The sequence below is a fragment of the Zeus faber genome (assembly GCF_960531495.2).
Source record: "Zeus faber genome assembly, chromosome: 22".
In the NCBI taxonomy this organism is placed as follows: domain Eukaryota; kingdom Metazoa; phylum Chordata; class Actinopteri; order Zeiformes; family Zeidae; genus Zeus; species Zeus faber.
The window spans coordinates 14,399,530-14,423,975 of record NC_137209.1 but is presented as its reverse complement, the minus strand read 5'-3'; the positions used below and the strand labels follow the sequence as shown (position 1 = coordinate 14,423,975).

At 48.3% G+C, this 24,446-nt stretch overlaps 1 protein-coding gene across 1 annotated transcript in view; it reads right to left on the bottom strand.

Moving 5' to 3' along the window:
* Nucleotides 1–24,446, bottom strand: part of sorcs2 (sortilin-related VPS10 domain containing receptor 2) — a gene marked incomplete at its 5' end in the record, with an annotated part of 224,082 nt that overhangs the window by 151,762 nt on the left and 47,874 nt on the right. The window contains one exon of the mRNA XM_080023540.1: nucleotides 7,845–7,912. Within this exon, the coding sequence (XP_079879666.1) occupies nucleotides 7,845–7,912 (68 nt within the window). The remainder of the gene's footprint in view (nucleotides 1–7,844; nucleotides 7,913–24,446) is intronic.

The window sequence follows — 24,446 nt, the reverse complement described above, 5'->3', positions numbered from 1 at the left end:
AAGATGCATTTGAGCGACGAAGGCGCCAAAGCTAGAAAGGAAACTAGTGTAGGCTGTGGTCATGTGTCGCGATGGAGCGAGAGAACCAATGAGGAATGTGCTCTAGTCTTATTTAGTATGAGGGGAGGGGCCATGCCATGTGGGTACGTGTTACGTAACACTAAAAGCAGTTTAGTGGTCTAACTCCACAATTCAGTACTACATAGTTCAGTCTTTCATACAAGTTCTAAGCAATGACTTTCTAAAATGTATAATGTGTCGAGAAACTAATCTTGGAACTGACTTTACAGGGACCTTGATAGTCACGGCATCGGAATCCATCCCGGATTCTTAGGGAGGAGCCGTCTTTGTCAATACAGTTCAGAAAGGGAGGATCGACACTCCACTCCTCTGAGAAACGTTTATTCTTCTATTTCAAATCAAAGATCATTAATGCAGGGAGTCAAACGCACAGCGACCAACACCGGGTCAGTCTCCACGCTGACGCAACCAGCCCGCCTGTCTTACATCTGTGTTTCTTTCGGATTCTCCGGCCCGCACCCTGCGGCCAAAACTCGTAAAGTCTCAGCATTTTGTTTTATTTATTTTTTTGTCAGGGATTTTGTTCCCGTGAGGCCCCGGGAGAAGAAAGATTAAAAAAAAAAAAAACAGACGAGGAGAAGGTCAGGCTGGGTATCTCCAAATTTCTCAAATATATCAATTTGAGAAATCTCTTAAAAAGAAACAACCGAAAAGACACATTCCCGTCTTGCGCAAACATTTTGCTTTTCAGGGCGGCTCACTGATGCTGAGCTGAGGAGATTAATCGCTTAAATAACCAAATTTGGCACCGAATGTTTTGACACACAGGCTCTCATATCTCTTGGTATTGTTTCTCGTGTGCGAGTTCCCTGGCAAATTCTGAAGGACAGTACAACCCCTTCTGTGTGTGTGTGTGCGTGCATGTGTTTGTGTGTGTGCGTGCATGTGTTTGTGTGTGTGCGTCTGTCAGTGTGTGTCGCTGTGTGTTGGTAGTGTGTATGTGAGTGTGTGTATGTGTGTGTGTGTGTGTGTGTGTGTGGGTGCGTGTGCATGCATGTGTTTGTGTGTGTGCGTCTGTCGTTGTGTGTCGGTGTGTGTCAGTGTCTGTGTCGGTATGTCTGTGTGTGTGTGTGTGTGTGTGTGTGTGTGTGTGTGTGTGTGTGTGTGTGTGTGTGTGTGCACAGGCCCAGCTGTCAGTGGTTCCGGTTCTCCATGCTCCTCTCTGCAAGCAGGAATGTTCTTTGGGGGGCGGTGGGAAACGTCTTCCAGATGGAACTGCGATCGGGGGCCCCAGCTCAGGGGCTTGTGCGAAAACGATCCGCGCACGCGGGAAGATTGAACATGCACACACGGATACCTGTCTCACAAGCGACCGCGTGCACCCACGCACGGACCAAAAAAAGACATGCGGAGAACATGTGCTCGCGCACTTACTGTACAGTAATAAGCACGCCGGGGATACAAATACACGCACGCACACACACACACACACACACACACACACACACGCAGGCATATGTGCACACCGCATGTCGTGCTCCGTGCAAAGCCACCGCATGCCCGCACGGCGGTTTAATTTTCCACTTCATTTCGTGACAGATCCGATAGCATTGCCATTGCCACCGCCTCTCTCGCTCCCCCTCTTTAAGCCATGCTCCCTTGACCTTTTATTTTTTATTTTTTTTTTCAAAACGGATGCCAGCCGTCAAGCATGTTGGAGACGACCGGCGCTACACGCGCCATCGATACCGACGCTGACCTGCAAAAAAAGGGTGTTTTTACAAAAAAGATCTATTTTTTGTCACAGTCACACTCCGGGTTACCATGCCACACAGTGCTGGAGCGGGGGGTTTGGGGGTGGAATTCAGTGGTTTCCGTCTTAATTGGTTTCAGACGATTGTCGACCGATCTGCGGCAGGGCTTCGGTAAAATTATTGAAACTTAAAGAAATGGAACGTCGGAGCCTTCAGACGTAATAAGGGGTGGAAGGTGTACGGCCCAATTAGCTGCAGTGCCACGGTCCCGTTGTTATACCTCGTTCCTGAGCTCTGCTGTTCCTCGAGTTCTCTGGTTCTCTTTTGGTGCTTTCTCTCTCTCTCTCTCTCTCTCTCTCTCTCTCGCTCTCTCTCACCATTCTCTCATTTAACACCTCCAATTTGTTCATTTCGGTCCGTCGGGCGCCTTCGCCTTCGCTGTTCCCGGGGCGTTAACTGCGCTAGGATCGCTCTCTTTTCCGACTCCGAGGCAGACCTTCCCGCTCCGGAGCTCCCGGGGGAGTCGTGGCTCGGTACCGTAACATGTGAAACCTTGAGACCCCAGAAATAGGTAGATTTCCAAAGCCAAGCAGGGGGCGGGTGGGGGTGGGGGTGGGGGTTGGGTAGGGGTGGGTGCGTCCTACCACAAAAATGATTTTGAATTACAGAGAATGCGATTCCTGATGCCAGAGCGCCGATCCTTCAAGAATTGCTTTTCACGCTGATCGGTAAGTGGTTTTCCTTGTCTCTTGCCCAAATCGCAGTTCGTTTGGGACTAGAGCTTGTGATAATGACAAAAATGAGCGCAATGTAATTTTCGTCCAAAAACAAGAGAAATCCAGGAGAAGTTTGACCCAACAGAACAACCTGCCGAGGACATTGAAATTCCAAATTCTGGGATGGTTGTCGCGTGTGCTAGTTAAGTATAGAATGTAAGTGTAACATGAAATGGAGACCAGCCCCAGGACGACGACGTGATGTGATGATCCATCAAGACGATCATATTTTCAAACCCAGGCCTTACTAAAACACTGGTTTTGGTTGACGGGTCCCATCATTTCCACCGGCGGGCCTATCCTCAAAAAAAAATTTGTTGTATCTCGGTGTGAAGATGTGTTGATGTCGTCACAACGTGACACCCTGGAAAGACGACGGACGTTGACGCCCGACCCTGCCCGACTCGGAACCCTCGAGATATGGGATTGATCAAATCGGACGGACGTTGGTAAATGAGAAGCCGTTTAAATGGCGACAAGTATTGCCCGCAGATCAATCCCACCCCCCCCCCCCTCGCCACCACCTCCACCACCCACCACCCGGTCGCCTCCAAAACTCATCATTAGCGACGACCGGCCTCGCCCCCTCGCCCCGTCCGGGGAGGGGGATTGCTCCATTATTCAGCGCCGAAGCAAGCCAACAAATTTCCCATACAATTATTTATCTTAAACCTGCCTGGCCGTGGACTCGCTGGCCTGGCCGGCCGCTTTGCTTCGGCAACAGACACAACATACTTCCCGAGTCTGTCTGTCCCTCGCTATGGATATGCTGAAATATTCATCGTTGGTGTGAAATGTAAGAGGAGGGGTGCGGGGGGAGATAAGGAGGGTTAGCAGGGAAGATGATGCCCTTACTGAATTAACTATTTACAGCACCGTGACCATCTGGGCTGAGAGAAAGAGAGAGAGTGAGTGAAGAAATGAGAGAGAGAGAGAGAGAGAGAGAGTGAGTGAGAGGGAGAATGAAAGCGAGAGAACATGAAGGGCATTTGTAATGGGAGATGATGAGACTGACGGAAGAAGAATGTAGAAATATTCAATTGCATGGAAAAGAGAGAAGCTATTAGACAGTATGTCCCAGCAAAATAAGGAATTAAATAGGAGAAAGCGATGCCGAGAAACGTCCTTTCTGTTCCCTCCCTCTACTGGGTTTAAGGGTTTGGAAATGCATCATTGCCTAGCAAAGAAAAAATACTAACAATTTGAAAAGTAATGAAGAAATAATGAGTCAATTGTTTCCTTGAATGTGTAACCATTATGAAACACATTAAACGTCATTAAAGGCCACCTCCAGCGTTCTTCGCCTTTTTGGGCTATTAGCACTCCCTACGTCCCTAAACTTACAACCTTTCAAGCTCTTGTTAAAACAGCGCCATTATCCATGCGGGCACGCCGACTCACTGTGATATAAAATCCATTTCTTCAGACACGCTCTGCCTCCGAGAGGCCGAGGACTTTGCCTCCTGACAAGTCTATCGAGCAAGTCGGCGATCGATCACCGTTTTCAGGGGACCGGCCCTCCGTCTCAGAACTTCTGCTTCGGGGGTTTGCTCTGCTCACTGTCTCTGAATGATTAGAAGGTCGTTTGGGTGGGAATTGGATTTGTCTATTTCCTTTTCCTGTTTAGATTTTTTATTTTTTATTTTTTTAACAAAAAGCGTGGAGATGTGTAAGCACTTTTTCAGGTGCATTTAAAGGGGAATTTCACCTGTTTTCAGCATTAAAATGACCAAAGCTCTAGCCTCCACCCACAGAGCTGTTATATGTGTATATGTATATGTTATATTCCGAGAACCACCCAAACCCCCTCCATTGGTTCAGCATTGATTCTATGGACCACATACTGTAACAACTGGCGGGGGTTGAGGGAGAAGGGTTAAATTCCCATTTCTAACCGTGTCACAATTCAACATTGAAAAAGGTTACTTTAGAGGTGACGCAGAATTAAAACTTCTCAAAATGAAGGGAAAAATGAGAGGGAAACTACGAGAAAGCCTTTACTACTCTTTATTTGGTTTTTCACATGGAGTGATTCGTCTTTGGAAGGTGGCGCTCGGGAGGCGGGGGGGGGGGGGTGGGGGCAGACAAAGGCGGAGGGGAGAGACAGTGATGTGGAGAGAGAGAGGAGTGATGGGGGCTGGGTAAGGTGGGCTCAGGGGGGAATGATACATCCCACATACCCCGCCCCCCATGTTATCAGGGCCGCCTCGCGCGGTCCTCCGTTTACTTCCCGGCTCCCTCTTTCTTTGTGCTTTTCCTCTTTCCCGTTTTCGGCTTTCGTTAAAAATGAAGAGGTTATGCCGCGCAGAATCGTGATCGGCGAGATGTAGAAGCGCCATCCAAGAGGGATTAGGAAGTATGATGGTACACCGTGGGCATAATTGAGTCGCAATTTTATGCATAGTCGTCGATGTCTTCCACACTTCATAATGATAATAATAATAATAAAAAATCCTCAGGCCCCTCTGTGATGCATATTTTAATGATGGCTAGAATCACAATAGTATTTTTGTGGGCGATTGCCATGTTTCAAATCATCTCAAGTTAGTATATTTAACAGCATTTGATATCCTTCAAATGCAAAAGAAGCTGTGAGAGGAACCCTCTCATCCATTATGGAGTACATAGATGACAATTGAGCTTCAATTGAGCTCTCTCTGGGCTTTCAGGCCCCTGTCCCTTCCTAAAGGACGTGTGAAGAGCAAATTAAATATAAATATCCCACTATTCTCACATCTTTTACCCAGTGTCTGAGTCTGTGTGCATTGGTGTGTGAGAGAGAAAGTAGAAAATGGAACCTACACGGGTAACCAACGCTTTGGCAACTTTTAAAAGCATGTTAAAAAGGCACGCTTGCGTTCCAGACACAGTCGGTACACAGTGTGTAAAACGGCGCAGAAACGACGGACGCCCGCCCGCTCCAGCTGGAAAGGGAACAAAAGAAAATAAATCACATTTGAGTGTTCCCGTGTTGGCGTGGATCAACTCGACGATAATTGAGCCTTAACGATTGAGATAAAACATTGTCGGCGCAACGTGGGGTTCGCCACAGCGACGCCACTAACAGAGCCGCTAGTCCTCGAAAAATGTTACCCGCACCTTTCGTCTTCTCGATTAGAGAGAACATCCAAATGGTTTGCCAGCTGCTGCTGAAGAGTCCTTGAGGAAGACACTAAAGACGGCGCTTAGCGCGAGTGGATGAGATGAGAATGCCGGCCGTCTGCCCCAGCATGTTAACTGCGAAAGTCACTCGGAAGGGTTCGATACGCCGCGCAACCCCAGTGCCCGCCCCTGCCCCCCGACCCCTCCGATACCGGCTGAAAAAAGGAAAAAGTACAATAGCGGCGCTGCGGCGAAGGCATCAATTATTGAGCAGAGCCGAGGGCGGACCACATCTCCCCTTACCTTCCAGGGAGGGAGGATGGGGGGCCAACCACGGCAGACCCGAGAGCGAGAGTAGAAGAATGTGCTGGCGAGAATGAGAGGGGCAGGGCAAGGAAGGTGACAGAGGGAATGATAGAAAGAAAACAGACGGAGACAGACAGGCAGGCAGACAGACAGGCAAGAGCAGAAAGAATGTGAATAATTTTGCCTGTATCATCACGATGACCGCACGGCAGGGATACGACCGTGCATGGAATAGAGATGAGTGAAAATTGTACAGCGTTGCATCGCCTCTGTCTATAAACCACAAACCAACCTCGCCTCCTCTCTCTCTCTCTCTCGCTCGCTCTCTCTCTCTCTCTCTCTCTCTCTCATCAGAAATGGAGCAGTTCTCGTGAGACAGGGGAGAATGTTTTGGAGCTCTTTATCAAGTGTGTTAGGACCTCGGGACAGCCATAACAGATATGGAGACTGGGATATTGGAGCCAGCAACAGCAATAAAAGCAGGCCCACCCCTGATGCCAACGCCTGGGGGGGCAGCCAAAACTCTCCATAAGCGCACAGCCCGGACACACCGGGGGGACACGGGCACGATAAGCCGGCTTAAGCTCACAACATTTATAACTTCCAGTAAATGGTGTGGTCTATTCTGTGTTTTTTTTTTCTTTTCACCCCGTCTGAACTATGGAGACACAAACATGCCGGATGACTTTTGTGTCGACCTCCCAACCGCACCGTCTAGTCGACTGAAGTGACACTGATGGAACTAACGCAGTAGATGAAGAAATTTTGAACAAGTTATTGACACATCTGCCCGCGCGAAACTCAAGATTCACAGTTCACTCCAGCCAGTCGGTAGGGAAAAAAAAGCCCGTTCATCTTCCAAAACCATCTCCCACGTTTGACTTGGGACTTCCAAAGCCTTCTGCCAAGTTAAAACCCTATGCTGTTTAAATGTCAACGCCGGCGCGGTCGCCCTCTACCCCGGCACGCCATGCTTATTTAATGGTAATCGTCGGCCCATCACACGCCGAAGTGGCAGCGCGGCCCCGCTCTTCTGTCCTTGCCAATTTGAGTCAAATGTGGAGTTCTAGTCACGTGAATAGAGATTTTTTTTTTTTCATTCCCTTTTCTGTTCGATGGTGAATGTGGAGCATTATTCATAAGCCTTAACAATTAAAACATCAACAAAGTATGGTCCAAAATATGTACATTATTCATATCTGCACTCGTGGGAGACAGGCAGTTGGTGCTAATGAGAGACTCTGGCTTTGAAGTCGTGGAGCCTTCAGTGAGGTGAATGGCATAAATTAAGTACCTCCATCCGACACTTTTGAGCTGTGTGGGTGGATGCCGTATTAGCGGCTAATTTTAGGTGTTAGGCGTTCTGGGCACAGCCCATGTCAAGGATGTGTAACAAGCATATTTCATTTATCCTTGGAATTCATATTCCAGAAGAAGACAAGGAACAAGGAAACAAGGAAAAAAAAGAAAATACGTTGTCTCCAAGGTGTGGCGGATGCCCCCCCGCCAGCCCCACAACCTGCTTCTGAGGCTCCCCTCCGAAACGGGGGGGAAGTGTGAAGTGTTGCTTGGCGAGGGGAGCTCCACTAAACAGAAGAAGCCTTGACCCCCTTTTCCTTGGCACTGCCGGTGCTCCCGCTGTCCTACCCTGTGCCACACTGATACGCTATCTGCCGAAACAGATGTCCCCCCCCATCTCGCCGCCTTGAACTGTCCTCCCTATGCCGGTGTTGATAGAGATAGTGGAGAGTCATGACCCCCCACCACAACCACCCAAGCTGTGTTGGGAAACTGCCGGATTGACAAAAGCCTTGCAGGCCTGGCAACAGTCGCGACACCTTATGCCCGTCAATCCACAAGCAAAGATTGTCACGGCTTGACCTACCTCCACAGAGAGCTTTCCAGCACCTTGGTGGAGTCTGCGTGGTAGTACTTGGTTAGGATCAGGATGACCTGAAGGAGAGGGGAGAAAGAGGGAGAGTCATGACAAAATTCATGCTTTGTAAAATAATATTATTAAGCACATGCAACCGTATTTTCAAAATGTTTGTGCCTTCAGAGAGCATTTTCTGATGTAGCTGGATTTTTACACAGGGTTTACACACGTCACATTAAGCATTAAGCATCGAGTCCACCAAAATGACAACGTTGTTGTTCATGTTCTCTGGATGTTACATCATGTCTTTTTTGTTCCAAAAGGAAATTCCCAATTTCCTTTTCCAGGCGACCTCAAAAAGCTCTGACTTCATCGTTAGACTGTAATTGGGTTAAATAAATGGGAGTTTAATTACTGTATACTGAAATCCACCTCCAGAGGAAGAGATGTGGAAGTAAAGATCAAGTGAAAATGAAAGACAGATTTAATCTGTCTTTCATTTTCATTTAAATACACAGATTTCACTGTGCTGTGTGTCAATTAAAAGAGTTGCATAGAAGTGCATAATGTTTTCGGCCTTGAGTGTCGCTTTGAATTATTACTCTTCTACGGATTTATGGATGAGCAAAGTGGTTCTCTGAGGATTCCTCCCTTTATGTGTGCTGATTTTTATGGTGAATTCTATTCTGGGGTGCTTGGAGAAGCCATTACCCTGAACAAATAGCTGCCTCTTTTGTCGGTTTAATTTGAGAGAAGTGATCACACAGTATCTTGCTCAGAGTGTTCCTACTGGCCTTTTTGTGTAAGCCAAATTAATTATTGTTAACATAGAATTTTGATGCGTGTGTGTGGGGGTGGGGTGGGTGCAGGAGCAACAGATTCAAAGTGCACAGAAACCACAGAGATCTATTATTTATAATAGATTTGGTCTTGGTCCGGAGCACAAGTACCCCCATGCGTGTACGCCATATCAGAGACTCTTGTCTTTCATTTTTCTGAGAACTCCTGTTCTTGACAGCAGGGCCTGTTGGGATTTATGTTGCCATGGCAAGAGTGCCAGTGGTTCAGGCAACACAGAACGGCCTAGAGGTGTGATTGACAGGCTGAGCTGAGGTTCTATGTATTTGAAGAGTAAAAAAAAAAAACACACACAGGCCTGCTTTCAGGTTCAGGGGCGAGATGAGAGGCCAGGGGGGCTTCTCTGCCCAGGGGGGGCTTCTCTGCCCAGAAGCAATTGCCAGCGGTCGACTGCTGTACCGGGGATACATAGTGGAAAAATGTGATATACTGTATATCTCAACTGGAGAGAAAGAAATATTTCTTCTGCAGAGGAGCAAGTCTTACTCTGATGAGATGTTGGACTATGTTTTAATAAGTATGTTATATTTCTTTACTGGGTTAGGGTTAGGGTTAGGGTTAAGGGTTAAGAGTCAATAAAAATGTCAAATCCAAAAACAATAAAGTGAATATCGGGTGGTCCAGTCAAAGTGGATGACTGTGTCAAGTTCTGAATCTTTTGATGTTTCTCTCAGATATGACATAAATATGTTTATTTTAATAATAGAAGAATATCTACGCCTATTAAACGTGCCATATAAAGTGTAAAGCACTGGCCGGGGCTACGAGCACTACATTACTGTGAGCATTCAAAGAGCAACCGTGAGCAAATTTCATAAGGTTCCCTTTAGGGCCAGTTTGGTCTTTCCAGCCCACACTGTCTTGAAAGAACTTTATATATTTATTCCAACACAGAACCAAGTGTTGGTCAAAGCCAAGCACCACAGCTGGGAACATACAGAATGAGCTTTGAGAGCCCTAAACCAATTTCCACAACACAGACAGTCATCAAAGGCGCACTAGAGAGTCTCGAGGCACTTGGCTCAAAGCAGCCCGGGCTCAGGAGTTCCAGCCCTGTTGGAGCTTGGCTTCCAAAGATGTTTATGAAGTCCAGGAAACCGGAACAGAGGACATTTCCCCAAAGCAGCCGCCACTTGCCAAGCTTGATAACAGCCTCACCGACAGTGCTTACAGATGCAGCGACGGGATGTGGCCCGCTGAGCGCCTCTAGATGGCTGGAAGTTTGCCTCGGTTCAGCTCGGGTAAGGAGTAGACAGTTGGTGAGTGAGAGTTTGGGTGAAAGAATCACCTGGTGAGGTCTCCTACGTCATGGGTCATGTACTGTACTGAGTGTTCCCTGGTCGATGTGCTGGGGCTAAGATGGTGTCCGGGGAGCCAGACTTTCTGCCCTCCGCACAGCTGTTCCTTTCTTAACGAGACTCCAGGCAGAGCGGAAAAGCAACAGAGCGCCGTCGGGGCAAGGATTGGATCTACTGTGCTGCATGTTTAGAGCTTTGGTCCAACTAGGCCAATCGTGATGGAATGTGGCCTGCTGTACGCCTCTAGATGGCTGGAAGTCTGCCTTGGCTCAGCTTGTGCAAGCAGTAGACGGTCGCCACGTCGGAATTTGGCGAACTAATTACCCGGCTGGGTCTCCCACGTCATGGGGCATGTACTGTATTGAGTGTTTTCTGGTGGATGAGCTGTGGCTAAGATGGTGTCCGGGGAGTCAGACTTTCCGCCCTCTGCCTAACGAGACACCGCTTGAAGCTCGCACCAGGCAGAGCTGAAGAGCAACAGAGCGCCGGTGGGGCAAGGATGGGATCTACTGGGCTGCGTGTTTAGACCTTTGGTCCAACTAAGCCAATCATGGCCTCTTTTGCCTTTGGGTGTGAAAGACTAACTGTGAGGATTGACCGAACGCCACCCCAGCTTACTGTTAGCTTGGGGCAGTGTCCTGGTGTTCTGGATGAATGGAACCTTAAGTCATTAGCGTAATCATTAGCCGTGAGAGGCTACTCAAAAGGTTCTATGGTAGAGAACAGCTGGACAATCCAGTTTCACATTGATCAACAGTGTGAATACACATCTTGAATAAACAGGTGAGGGGAAACAAGCAGGTGGGTGATCACTGAACTCTAACCACTAGTGGGGGTATCACAGGGGAAATCCGGGATGATTGATTAATAACAATACATTGCTAGGATGAATACAGCACTGGTAAAATCCACTGATATGCAAGAAAAGCACTCTCTTTAAGTGTGTAATGCTGTGGCTCAATGCAAAGCTCAAAAAGGAAATAATAATAATAAAAGTAAACTTCTGAAGTTTTCTCCTGGGAGTATATCCAAATACCTTTGGTTTTATCATCCAATGACACAATTATATTGTAGATTCTGCAGCTCAATCAAGGCCCTGCCCAATTGGAAAATATTTTTTATTTTGGGGATGAGGTGAACAGGGCAAGGACACTGTCTGCCATTAATCACTGCGGGCAGGCGGCAGAGAAAGCACATAAGCAGGAGTGCACCAACCCACACTGACAAAACTGCTGAACAGTGTGCAAGCTGGATCTCTCTATTGCCTCTGGTGTACAAACCAGGACCTAAGACTGCAACTTGGCAGCTCCTACATACAGCTTATTCGAATGAAGGGCAAATTGTCAGAAATTGAGAATTCCTGCTCAACCCATAGAAACAAACAACCAAACTGTCAATGAATAAATCAAAGAACCAGAATCATGCTCAGGGTCAACAAATATAACCGTGTTGTGTAGTAGGGAAGCCCCGAGGAGCAAAAAGAAAATCTCTGCATCCTGTATCAATCAGGATAACCAGGGCAGGAAGTTTGTGGTTAACTTACTGGCCTGATAGAACCACTGTGGATAGAGCCATGCCTGTTACAAACTGTCTCGTAGCGCCATTCCACCACTGTGGGATTCTTGTTTGTCAGCCTGCGGACAATGAGCCTCGATGGCATTTATTGGGGAAAAGTCAACAGGGGCGGTCAGGACCCCTAGGGAATTCAACACGAGGGCAACAAGAGGCCCCTTTGAGACCCAACTCAAAGACACAGTTGACCATGAACTCTGACCATGAACGCTGGTCAGAGTCTTTGTCCCCAGGACATTCCCCATCTGCCAGGAGTCAACGGAAGACTATTAATCAGTTATTGACGCCAAGGCCAAGGGGTTAAAAAACAGAACAGAACGAAAGAGAACAAAGGGGTAAGACAGAGGGTGATGTCGAGAATTGGGAGGGAGGGGCGGGGACTGGAGGTTTAAGACTCGCAGACTGCGACTCCGGATGGAGAGAAAGAATGCAGTCATTCAGTTTTTAAGACAGTAAAACACAATCAGTCCATCCAAAGTATGACCCCCCCGAGGCTGAGAGCATTCTCCAGAAACAGACCACACACACATGAACAATTCATCAGTCTGGACTGAAAAGTCGCGGAGCCATTTCTGTCCATTTTCTGAAAACGAAACGGGGACCAATTTTGTCAGGGCACAACAGCGCATTCTTAGTCAAAAATCAATGAGGGGAATATTTTGCACCGTCCCTTTCGTGACACACACACAAACAACCACACAACCACAATTGCGACACGTGCGTGAACCGACTCCTGCACACAGATGCGCACAAACATACGCACTCCTGCCCCCTTCGTCGTATCTAAGTCAGTCATCACTTGTCGTGCAGGTTGGACAGGTGTGGTTGGACACCACTTCTGCGTAGTCACTAATGATCTCGTTCTGGTGGAGAGGAAGAAAAGGCCCAACATCCTTGCTGGCCCTTATGCGAGGAATATGAGGAAGGATCTCAACCGCAGGCAAGTCCTTTAGTGATAAAGACATGCACTGCCCTTAAGCATTATATAGATGAATAAGCTCCCCTTTGCATTTTTATTTTACGGAAATATATTTCTTGTGTGTGACTCTTGTGTGACTGGAAGGTGTCATTTCTAAGCACAACGTGGCCCCTCAGCTTAAAGGCTACATCATGAAAAAAAACGCACAAGGCTAAAAATAAATATGAAATTAAGGCCACCTGCAGGCCTTGAATGATCATTTTCTTTAACGAATTCATAATAAACAGAATTGGTTGCATTTTCAAGCAAATGAGCTCTTCATTATTTTTGCATTACTTTTCCAATTATCCGTCCACCTTTGCACCTGATTGTCTGTCTACCGCCGCCACTCGCGGCGGTAGACAGCGGACAGCGTCTTCTGTTCTTGATCTCCACGCTTACATGCATCTCCGAGGCTTCATTCCCCCTTTTCATCTCCTGTCTTCCCATGAATTTCTGATCAGCTGCTAAAATTAGGATCTGATCCAATCAGTGGCCTGTTTACCCACATCAGAAAAGCCTTTCTGCGAGACCTGGCAAACGCGCGGCACGGTACGCTCAGACGAAGACGGAGAGGCTCACGGCGAAACCTCGGACGAAAAACGAAGGAGAGCGATCGCCTCGCCCCAGTTTCGGCTGCACCTCACTGACTATCTGCATCATTCACAGTTGATTTAAAAGCTCTTTTGCACGTACAGCACATTGAGATTTTAATGGGCCAAGACTGGCCTACGTTGCCGTTTACGTGCCTTCACAAGCCCTTAAGGCCCCTCTGATGCCAGTCTGTTGGATGTTTGCAACAGTGCCAAAAAATATTTATGGAGGCACTTTCTGTAAGTTGTGAAACAACTATAATAAGATTCAAGGTTCAAGAGGTTTATTCGTCACATACATATAAGTATGTTCATACATATATGCAGTGAAATGTCTTTGCAACGCACCCGCAGATTATGCACAATAGTCTCTAAACCGAACATAATAGCTAACCTAAATCCTGCCAAGATAATTAACTGAAACAAACCGATTCTTAAAACATAATGCAGTTAGTGAATAGAATAATATAAATCAAATAAGACTCAAAAAGATAATACAAAGTGGTTGTACAAAATAGAACGGAATAGAGTAATATATATGGGATAGGACATTTGTATACAGTACAAATATGTGCAGTAAAGTGCATGTGAATAAAGTGAGTATGGAGATATACAGTACAATAATAACAGTACGACTAATAACGAATAATAAGACATTAGACCGGTAGGCTCAGTGGGCACTTTTAAACAACAATTAAAAAACAAATCCACTCGACCGAGTGTTTAATAAGCACCACCCCATGTTAATCAGGTGGTGCCCTGTTTGTTCCCCTCTTGATGATCCATTTATAACATTATTGTTTGTTATTGCCCCGCTTGTCTTTTGTCATTTTCATTTAATTGCATTTGCGTGCTGCTTAATTAATACTCTCGTAGATGATATTATTATTATTAGTTTTGTGTTACTACTGACACCATTAAAAGAAGCATATAACATACAACACCACCCCAGCACAAAAGAAAGGTGACCGGTTATGTCAAACACCTTCTGCCGGGCAACAAATATAGCAACGTGCGTAAATACCTATTTCAAAGATTATAACAATTCAGCGCTGACGTCGCCCGTGGAGACGGCAGAGGACGGACTGGTGTCCTATCTGACGGCTAAGGGAACCAAGCGGGTTGCAGGAGCCCCAAGCCCCAAGCCCCAAGCCCCGAGCGCGAGTCTGGGACGTCAGGGGCGACAATGATGGTTTGACTGGGGGGTTTGACAAGCAGTCACAGCTAAAAAAATAAATGAAAAAAAAATAAAATAAGAGAAAAAAAGGAGTAAATACATTGCAATGGAAAGAAAGAAAGAAAGAAAGAAAGAAAGAGAAAGAAAGAAAGAGCAGATGTTACGATCTATCGGAATCTATCGCTTGGGGTTGAACTATAAGTAGGCGTATGGAGAGAAAATCGAATGGAGAGAGAGAGAGAGAGAGAGAGAGACAGAGAAAGAGAGAGACAGAGACAGATGGGGAGCGATGGAGAGAGAGGGGGGGAGAGAGAGATGGGGAGAGAGAGAGAGAGAGAGAGAGAGAGGGAGAGCGAGAGAGAGAGGCCACCTGTTGAAAGGGGGTGACGTTGCTCTCTCTGGATAGAAAGCCCTAATCACGGCGATGATTAATAACAGCAACATCGAGACAAAAAAAAAAAAAAAAAGAAACAAAAGAGTATTCTTTCACACTTTCGCGGCGTCACAAGGCCTTCATCGCTGCCGGCGGAGTTGCCAGGTCTGCGGCTTTCCTGTGAAATTGGACGACTTTTTGGTCGTGTTGTAAGTGTTGCCGTGGTTTTTTAATTTTTTTTTATTCTATTGTCTGTGGGTTGGGGGGGAGGGGGGTGCGTAAAAGGATGAAAGACGGCCGTCTGGAGAACATCCTTTGCTCTCGGGGCCTTCGTGCAAAGGCATGGGAATATGCTGCCGTCAGTCTGAGCTGGTTGAATACAGACGTGTAAGACAAGGATCTCGAAGTACCTCAATAAAACACACTTAAACTGTAAAGGGTTCCGTTTCAAGAGTTCAGACTTTTTCCCGGTTCTATTATTACCGTTACTTACTATTGGGTTCGATTCCCGCCTGGGGCGCTGTTGGCACCGTGCTCCGGGGGGGTTATCTCCCAAATAGGAGCCTTTCTGTGTGGAGTTTGCATGTTCTCCCCGTGCTCACATGGGGTTTCCTCCACCTCACGTCAGTAAGGACCCCCACCAAAAACATGCACCCATCATCGTCTGACCAGCAATGGACATTTATCACCTGGTCCCCGGGCGCGTCCACGTATGCTGCCCACGTATGCTGCCCGCGACGCGAGTCGGAACCTCAAGACGACAACAATGAACGACGCAGTTTCCTCAAATGAAGATGTTAAAGCGATACATAGGTTCTGTGCAGTAGAGCGGCTGAGAGAGGAGACGTCACACTCATCGCGTGTCATTGATTTGCATCTTTACTCCGCACTCGGGCTGATTTAGGAAAATAATGAGACCTGCAATTTTAAGTCCCTTATCTTCTGCATTATTCACTTAACACAAGCAATAAATCATTGGACAGTACGACCAACACAGCACTGGATTCAGTCAACATATAAACTGCTCTTTCCTGTAGGCAGGGCTGCGGGCCAGATGCGTGCATTGAATATGAATAAGATCTTTTTTATTGAACTATTGAATTTAAAAAAAGATAAAACCTTCAATCGCAGTACAATATCGGCAGATTCATTTGACTTCAAGCCTTGTAATTGTTGAATCTGAAAAATATGCATGTGCTTCAGCGGAAATGTGTTATTTTTATAAAAAATGCTGCGCGCACAGGTCCACACGCAGCACATCCTCTTTGTGTTACAGGTGAGTGAGCTTCGTCCGAGCGCTCTTTTTTTATTTTTATTTTTTTTGCCCCTGCAGGTGCACAAACAGCTTTACGATCATTACATTTTAAAAAAAGGGTAAAAAAAAAAAATCTAAAATACCGAACAGGCGGGGTGTTCTGGACTCAATCCGGACTCGAGGTGGCCTGGGCTCTGCGAGCAGCACAGGCTCCGCCTCACCGGGGGGGTAGCGCCGAGGTTCGGTCAAAACAATCGCTTAATTAGGGGTTTGGGGGTTTTTTTTTGTTGTTTTTTTTTTGTGTTTTTTTTTCATTTCTTGGGACTGCTTTCTGAGATCTCGCAACAAAGGATAAAAGAGCGGAGGCGCTAAATCAAAGGACCAAATCGTGTTGTTATCCCGGAGAACGGAGCCGTCCGTAATATAATATACAGTATATATATATTTTTTTATTTTGGCAATTTTAAAATTGCGTTGCTTACGTTGCGATGCCGATTTGAATTTGATTAATCGTTCGGCCCTTATTAGCACAGGTGCTTTTAATGCATATTGTTATATTATTTACAATTATATAGTTATGTTATGGAGGACAACTCTGTTTTTCCCAGGAAGGGGGGGGGGTCTGGACCCCCCTGCCCCCTCCCCATGACCTGGGCCCCTGCTGTTGGTCATGGTCGAGTCGTGGTGCGATGCCGTGTAGGAAAATGACCAGAAGCCTCCGCAGGGCACAAGCGACTGAAAAATAATATTGAGAAAAGTTGAGCTGCGCCTCAGCCCGCTTCATATTTCGGCGATGTCGTTTTGTGCTCTTGTAAGACTTTTAAGCAATTGATATTCTCCGCGTGGAGCCAGCTCGGCTAAAAAGTGGGTCTTTATCCGGGAACTTTCTCTACGGTCCAATGTCCCACAAAACTTTCACTTTGAAAGTCAAGGCTTCTTCATACCCCGCCCCCATCAACCATCTCTGTATTATTCTGGGTTTTTTGGGGTTTTTTTGTTGTTTTTTTTGTCCTTCTCTCTTTCTCTTTCTCTTTTATCTGCTGGCTGGAGCACCATTCCTGGCACGGAGACACGGGAAAGAGAGAGAGAGATATGGAGATAGAGCGAGTCAGTGAGCGAGGGAGCGAGAGAGCGAGAGAGAGAGAGAGGATCCTATCCTAGATTTGGGCAGCGCTCCCCCCTTTTCAGTGGATACAGCTGCCGTCCACAGGCTGAACAGCTGTCCCCCTCAGCATTACCATAATCCCTGTTTCGTGACCGCCTCCACCGCCACCTCGCGCCTCCACCCGCCCGCTCTCCATCGCTCGTCGGCGCCGAGCAACGGAGGGCTTCCATCAACCCGTCCGAGCGATGCGGCGCTTTGTTTTGCGTCTCCGGCCCCCGTAACCTTTCGCCCCCCCCCCCCCCCCGTTTCCTCTTTGTTTACTTCAAGTGTCAATTCGGACTGATGTGAAACATCCAGCCGATCGTAATAAATGAAAGAAGGGGAAAAAAAAAAAAAAGTAAACAACAACATCACTGAGCAGACGGCGCTAATTTAGAACGGGAACGATTCCTCCTCGACTGTTTTCCTAATGGGAGTTATAGATGACTCTGGTAAATGGAGCGGAGAGAGAGAAAAAACTGACTGAATGGCACATTAAAAGCAGTGGAAATACTCCCAGGGTCTAATTTGTGGCAAATGTATTCCGGGGGCCCCGCTCTAATTACACGAAAGAGATACATTATTTATTCGTGTACATTATTATACATAGTGTTTTCCCTGTTCCCGCCCAAATGGAGTTTGAGCACAGTTCATGTCCTTCACGCGCGTTTTGTTTTCGGTGGGAGGTTCGACGTGGGGTGGGGCGGTCGCAGCTTTGGTTCCTGTACCGTATTCATGCGCTGAGTCCTTGAGGGAAGATCATTTATGTTTTGGCTGGATAAAAAGATCAGGTCGGATCATGATCAAAAGGTCAGTTAGCACACTGTTTACAATCACATACATGGGGGTTTAACATGTTGCTGTTGATTGCTCTAACAAGCAACAGATGTACAGCCACCCTGGTCCCGGGCCCAATCACCTGGGCCCAATCGCCTAGACCCAAGACAGGTGCGGCTGCTTGCACCGCACCACCCCCACACCACAATCGTTCTAAAAAAAATTTAGGGGTGGAGACATCCACGTTACCTTCGAATTTGTTGCGCAAAAGAACAAGAATGTGAAGTAAAGTGTCGACAGTGCGCAGGCCAGAAACAACTATCCACTGCCGTGAACACGACATCAAATCTCTCCAAGCACCTGCAAAGGCAACATGCTAACACAAAGCTAGTAGCGACCCCCGGACCCAGAGTGATGCTCAAGCTGAGCGTAATTTTTCAAAAGTAACAAGTAATGTTTGATACATTACTGTTTTTGAGTAACAACCCAAACACTGCTTGGGAGCTGGGAGCCACAAACAAGGACGGCGAAGGGAGCGAATCTTCAATTCACAAACTGATATTAATGAACTCTCCTACATCGTTCACTGGAAGTCCTCCCATCGCTCCCCGCGCATTAAACCGAACCGAACCAAATGAACAAGGAGACGGAAAATCAAACGACTCAATCCACTGAGTGGCTCGCCAAGAACCGAATCTCAGGAAAGAGTCGAACCTTTCATCACGACGAAGAGCGGCCGCTTTCAGAGTGAAACCGGTTCTGTTGAATACAAAGCTGCTGTCCTGGTTGGAACGAACGCATTGGACGCAATTAGTGAAACCTTGCAACTTTGACCTTGCAACACAAATGGTGATTTACATTATAAAATTTTTTGAAGTGGAACGAGGAAAAAGAAGGAGAACGAGGCCAAAATGGGGGGGGGGGGGGATGGAGAAAGGAAAACTGCTACCTTATCAGTCACTGGCCCCAAAGTCTCAGGTTTTCCCGGCAGCTGGGATTTGCCGCCCAATCGAACAGAGGGAATGAAGGGGCACCGCTGTGTAAATACATTAGGCTCAAAGTGCTCGCCCGCGCTAAACACCAGCATTAGCATGGCAAATTGAGTTTGGTGCTTTTTGGCCGCAACGCTCCATTACTTGTCAACTGAAGCAAGACTTTATTAACAATAAGTACCCCCCTCGGTGCGACGTTCTCTATCTCCATCCCTCTCTCAAAGATATTTCTTTGCGGGGGCATCTTTAATTGGGGTCAGCGGGCGTTGTGACAACGTTATAATAAAACAACGTTCAAAGACGTTCCGTCTCCCTCTTCTTCTTTTCGAGATAGAAAGAAAAAAAAAAAAAAAAACGTTTCTGGATTTAACCTCTTCATCATGCCCTCGCGTCATTTCGTACGGAGACTTACGTCTCCACGCGGCCCTCAATTCTCCCGCGGTTTCCCCAGCCCCCCCCCCCCCCCCCCCCCCCCCACCTATGCGCCGCCTGCTGCCGCTTTCTGGCAAACGACCGCCACGCGGCCCCGCCCCACGTGACCGTCGCACAGGCGTGCACGGCGTGCCCTGTCACACTTCATTTAGGGTTGCGAGGAGAAGAGCCAGACAAAGAGAGAGAGAGAGAGAGAGAGAGAGTGAGGGAGCAAACGATAAAGACAGACAAAGAGAGAGAGAGGACAAGAGGAAAATGGGATGGGCATAGCGTCAGCCATGTATCGGCATGTGCGGGAATCAGTAGATACCCCTCACGCCTCCTCTTCCTCAGCACAGGGACATGTAATGGTGTAACGCCCCGACGTTTCAACTTTGCCTTTGTCCGTTTTTCCTCCTTGTCTTTACGACTCTTCCCCCTACCTTTTGCCAATTTCAGTGTTCCATCCCTTTCTCTTTTTGACTGGCTGTACTGCCCTCTTCAGTCCAAAGGCCACCCAAATACGAGATGAGGTCAGAGCGCGTCGGAAAAAAAACACACGGCCCCTTTCGTCCATTTAGGGACCCCAACGTGTACAGAGGTATGCTTCGAACGCGGCGTCAATGGAAGCAAAACAAAGGAAACTGGCCTCCGAGAAAAGAAGGAAACGTCCGAAAGGGTGTTCATACCTTTCAGACCTTACAGCGCCCACCCCCCCACCCCCCCCCATCGCTCCAAACACTTGAAGTAAGCAAGGCGACGCGCCCTTTAGTGAGCTATACGAGCTGTGTCGCAAACAAAATGTCTGGCCCCCGAGAAAAATCTAATGTCTATGTCTATATGAGATGAGTCCTCTTCACACGGGGGAGAAGAGGGCGGGGGAGAAGAAACAGCTGTGTTTTAGGAGCATCAACTCCTCAGAAAGTCCCTCTCCTAAGACGGCAGCCACCTGCGATACAGGCGCCCGTCACCATGCCAACCAGGTTGCTCGGCCGATGAAATGCCAAAAGGATGAAAAGACGGGCTCCTCCACAGAATGCGTCAGAAAAAAGGAATAGTCAGCAGAGCCTCACCAGCCGGCTGAGGCGAGGGGGCCGGGCAAAGAGAACGGCTAGAATTCGGAAAAGGCAGGCCGACACGTGGACGCCCGGCGACTAACAAGGAGAGCCCAACCTCCTTTAACAGACGTTGTTTGGGCACGGCGGGGGGCCCGCGCACACAAACCGCACGGCGGCGTGACATTACCACACCTTCCAAACCGCTGGGAGCACGGGGTGAACGCCAGATGCTCCCGCCCCCTCTCTGTCTCTCTCTCTCTGTCTCGCACACAGTCCAATTCGTCCTCCCTCTCTCCCCCTAGCACGGACGAAATGTCAGCTGGGCAGATGGCAAAAGCTTTCTGTTGTTGCCGTTGTTGTTGTTGTTGTTGTTGTTGTTGTTTTTCTCCACAGATCCAGTCGCAGCCTCTCTGCCGGGGGTACGACACGGGATGGGACATCTCATCCATAAACATCGCCGGGCCGAGGGGTGTGCGGCGGCGGTAACCGAGCGCGGAGGGAATTGGGGGCGGGCGAGGCGCGGTCACAGATCGGTGAGCAAAGTGAAGTAGCGCCCCGTTACTCACCCCTGCCGTGGTTGTGATACCGCAACCGCTACAGGCGCGCGTGCGTGAAGGAAACGAATGAAAGACGGATGATAGATGCGTCGAGAATGGCTCAATGCGTTTCTCTTAACACTTGTGTCTACTGTTGGGAACCGGGATGTCACCGCATCGAAACGCAGTGCATCAAATTCAGGTGCATGGGAATGCACGCCGCATCGAATGCAGCGTGTCTGCATCAGGTTCTCTGCACGTACTGCATATTTGGTTTTGTTTCGTACATATGGTGGACTCCGCCGGGTGGAGGGGGTCATGATAGTTATGCTTAAATGCCCAAATCTTCACCCAGCTGGAGAACAGGGTAATGCAAAGGAACTCCTTCCAATTAGAAGCAGCCGGCCCGGGGCCCAGCCGGCCTTGTTCTTCGTTTTCAGCGACTTCTCCTCTCAGATCGACTTGCAAACCTCCGGCGACTATTGTAGCTATCATGATCATCAACAACGATGAACCCCTACATTATCACAGACAGTAGATGTCGACTGTCCTGTTGAAAGGACCACTGGGAGGACGCAGACACTCCTTGTGCCTCGCCGTGATTAAAAAGGGATTTTAAACTTGGCACCGCACACCTCACACTCTTGTAGATACACACTGATTCACACTGAGAGGCCACTAGCCACAAACACCGGCTGGAAGAATAAACATTTAAATATGCTGAATGTCTAAATGTCCCCCAACTTGGCAAATAAAGGGACGCAAAGGTCGACGCAAAGCCAAAGTTAATGAATCCAACTGCAGATTAGCAGGTAGGAGTACGGAGTGTGTTTCGAGAGCTCCCCTTCGACCAAGTACAGGTTCTTGGTTGGTTGATTACACGGCCAAAGTCTTCAAAATGTAACCCTCACTACCTGTAATAATAATCCGCCAGTCACTTTAAGGAGAGCGGAGAGGAACCATGCCGCGCTCAACCTTTATAGCTAAACTGACGACAGCAGGGGGGATCGTCAGCTCCTGAAATAACTCCAACTGAGTTCAAAACCGCAGACGGTCAACGACACTATTGCGCACACACCTGTGCGTCTGTATCTCAGTGTGTATACAGTACATGCCGGGTACAATATCTCTCATTTATAATGATGGCGTGCTCGAAGAAGAATTGTTTATTTGTCTCACAGGTGCACGCATGCACTTAGCACACGCATGCAGGGAGGGGTGACTGAGGAAATGCGGCTTCTGCCTTCTCCCATCCTCGTCGTCCCTCCTCCGGGGGCCGCCGGGAGCAGTTGACAGCCCTTTTTTTGTCGTCGGCGCTTGGGGACCAATTCCAGAGATGACCACATGGTGTGGTCGGTGACAGGACAGGAGAGTGTTCTGCACGTTTTTAATTTGGGTCCATTTATTTTTTATGTTGAAGGAGACCCAGGCGAGCACAGGGAGAACATGCATGATTAGATGGTTGATGATTGGAGGTTGTCAGCGGGAAAAAAATTAAATAAATTCACATTTGCATGAGGGCGGCGCGGCAGGCTCCTCCGGCTATTACGTTTTACCATCTGTGGGAAGGGTAGTCGCTGGAGAAGTCGCTCAAGTATCCCAGTTGTGAAATCCAATCCAGTGTTTCCGGTGGGTAGAACCTCTTCTGCCCGGCTCGCTTTTCTTTTTGAAGGAATAAATGCCCGAGCTACCATTAAAACTTTCAACAGCTTGTGAGCAGCGAGTTTAACCGTCATTATGTTCTTTAAAAGAGTAGGGGTCACGCAAAGAGTCACCTTTAAATCGGGTGGAGTGCAAGGCAATCTTTGTGGAAAATGCGAGTGTGCGTGCGAGTGTGTGTGTGTGTGTGTTCGCGTGTTCGTGTGTTCGTGCACAGGAGTGATGTGTTCGCACATTCACGTCAATATGTGCAGGTGGCATGTGCATGTTTCTTGGGTGGGCGCTGCGGGAAATAATCTTGCATATCTATTGCATTTTGCGTTGCGAAACCACGACGCAGCTCTCCGTGCCGTCCCCTCTGCAAACGTAACCTGGTTCCACATCTCCTGGTGTCGGCGGACGGAGAGGTCGTCACCGTCACTCCTCCGAGCATGATGTCACCGTTTATTGTGAGGGGCGACGAGAGAGAGAGAGCGAGAGAGAGAGAGATGAGGAGGGGGGGGGGAAACTATCAGAAGACAAAACATTTGGGGGCAGGAGAAGCAGAAACCAAAGAAAGGAATAGGAAAGTAAGTGAGAGAAGCAATTGAATGGGAAGCAGAAGAAAATCACACGCACGCACGCGCACGCACGCACGCACGCACGCACGCACGCACGCACGCACGCACGCACGCACGCACGCACGCACACACACACACACACACACACACACACACACACACACACACACACACACACACACACACACACACACACACACACACACACCCACAAGCTTCAGTGGGAATTGTTTGTGCCCCAGTTGGCCTGTCAGCCGCCGCCTGTCTGCCCGCTGTGCACCGGGTCCTCACCCAACCGGCCCGGACACCCCGCCCCGCCACAGACAAGCTGGGGCCGAGCAGCTCCTCCGGGCCATTGCCCTTTGCCAGCTGAGTCCTGCCCGCCGCAGCTGTGGCCACAATGCGGCCCCTGCGCCCCCCCCCCCCCCCCCCCCGCGTCGGAAAAGGGCGGCTTCTGTCGTGTTGTTTCACACGGTGGACGTGAGGGAGGGGAGAAGCAGGGTGGAATTTTGGGGGGGGGGTTAGACCGGCCGCCTTGAAGCCTGCTGCTGTGAAATGGGTGTTGGGCGGGTGAGGCCACTGCAGCCCTGCTCATCCTGGAGGAGGGGATTCCTCCTTCTGTGGCCCCTACTCAAGGTTTTTTTTCCTCACTTGTTGTCGACATACTTGTTTTACCAATTGAGAGCGGCGAATGAGCCTCGGCCGGCTAATTGAAAGAAAGAAAGAAATCGGACCCCCCGGAATCAATGTGGCAATCATTTTGTTAACATAAATGATTGGCACAACAGGGGAATTTAATCAGTTTGATTGTGAAATTTCCACAGAGAATCACACCTTCCCCCCCCCCCCCCCCCCCCCTCCATCTCTCTTGTATTCACGCCTCTTGTTCTATTCTTGGTCAGTTTCTTGATTTTAACCACCTTTCCCAGCAAGATTTTTCTTTTATATCTTTGCAAAATCATTCAAGCTGTGCCAGGTTAGTTGGTGGTGAGGGTGTGTGTGTGTGTGTGTGTGTGTGTGTGTGTGTGTGTGTGTGTGTGTGTGTGTGTGTCTATGGATATGTGTATGCGTGTGCGTGTGCGTGTGCGTGTGCGTGTGTAAAAGCCAGTCCACCGACCGAGCTAGTTTGCGACAATAATAACAGGGAAGACAAAACAGTGACAACCCTGTTGGCTTTTCTCCCTCAACTGTCATAAAAAATGTCTCTCAGTGCCAAACTCGGTGTGAAGTTGAGCGCTCGGTAAACCCGGAGGGCGCGGCGCAAACAAAGGGTTTGACAAAGGGAAGAAAACTCTCTCATCAAGAGGGAAGCAGCGTGGATGAACCGCCCGGGTTCTCGCTTCAGTCAAGTTTTCAGCACAAGACCGTGTTGCACATGTGTGAGGTGGCT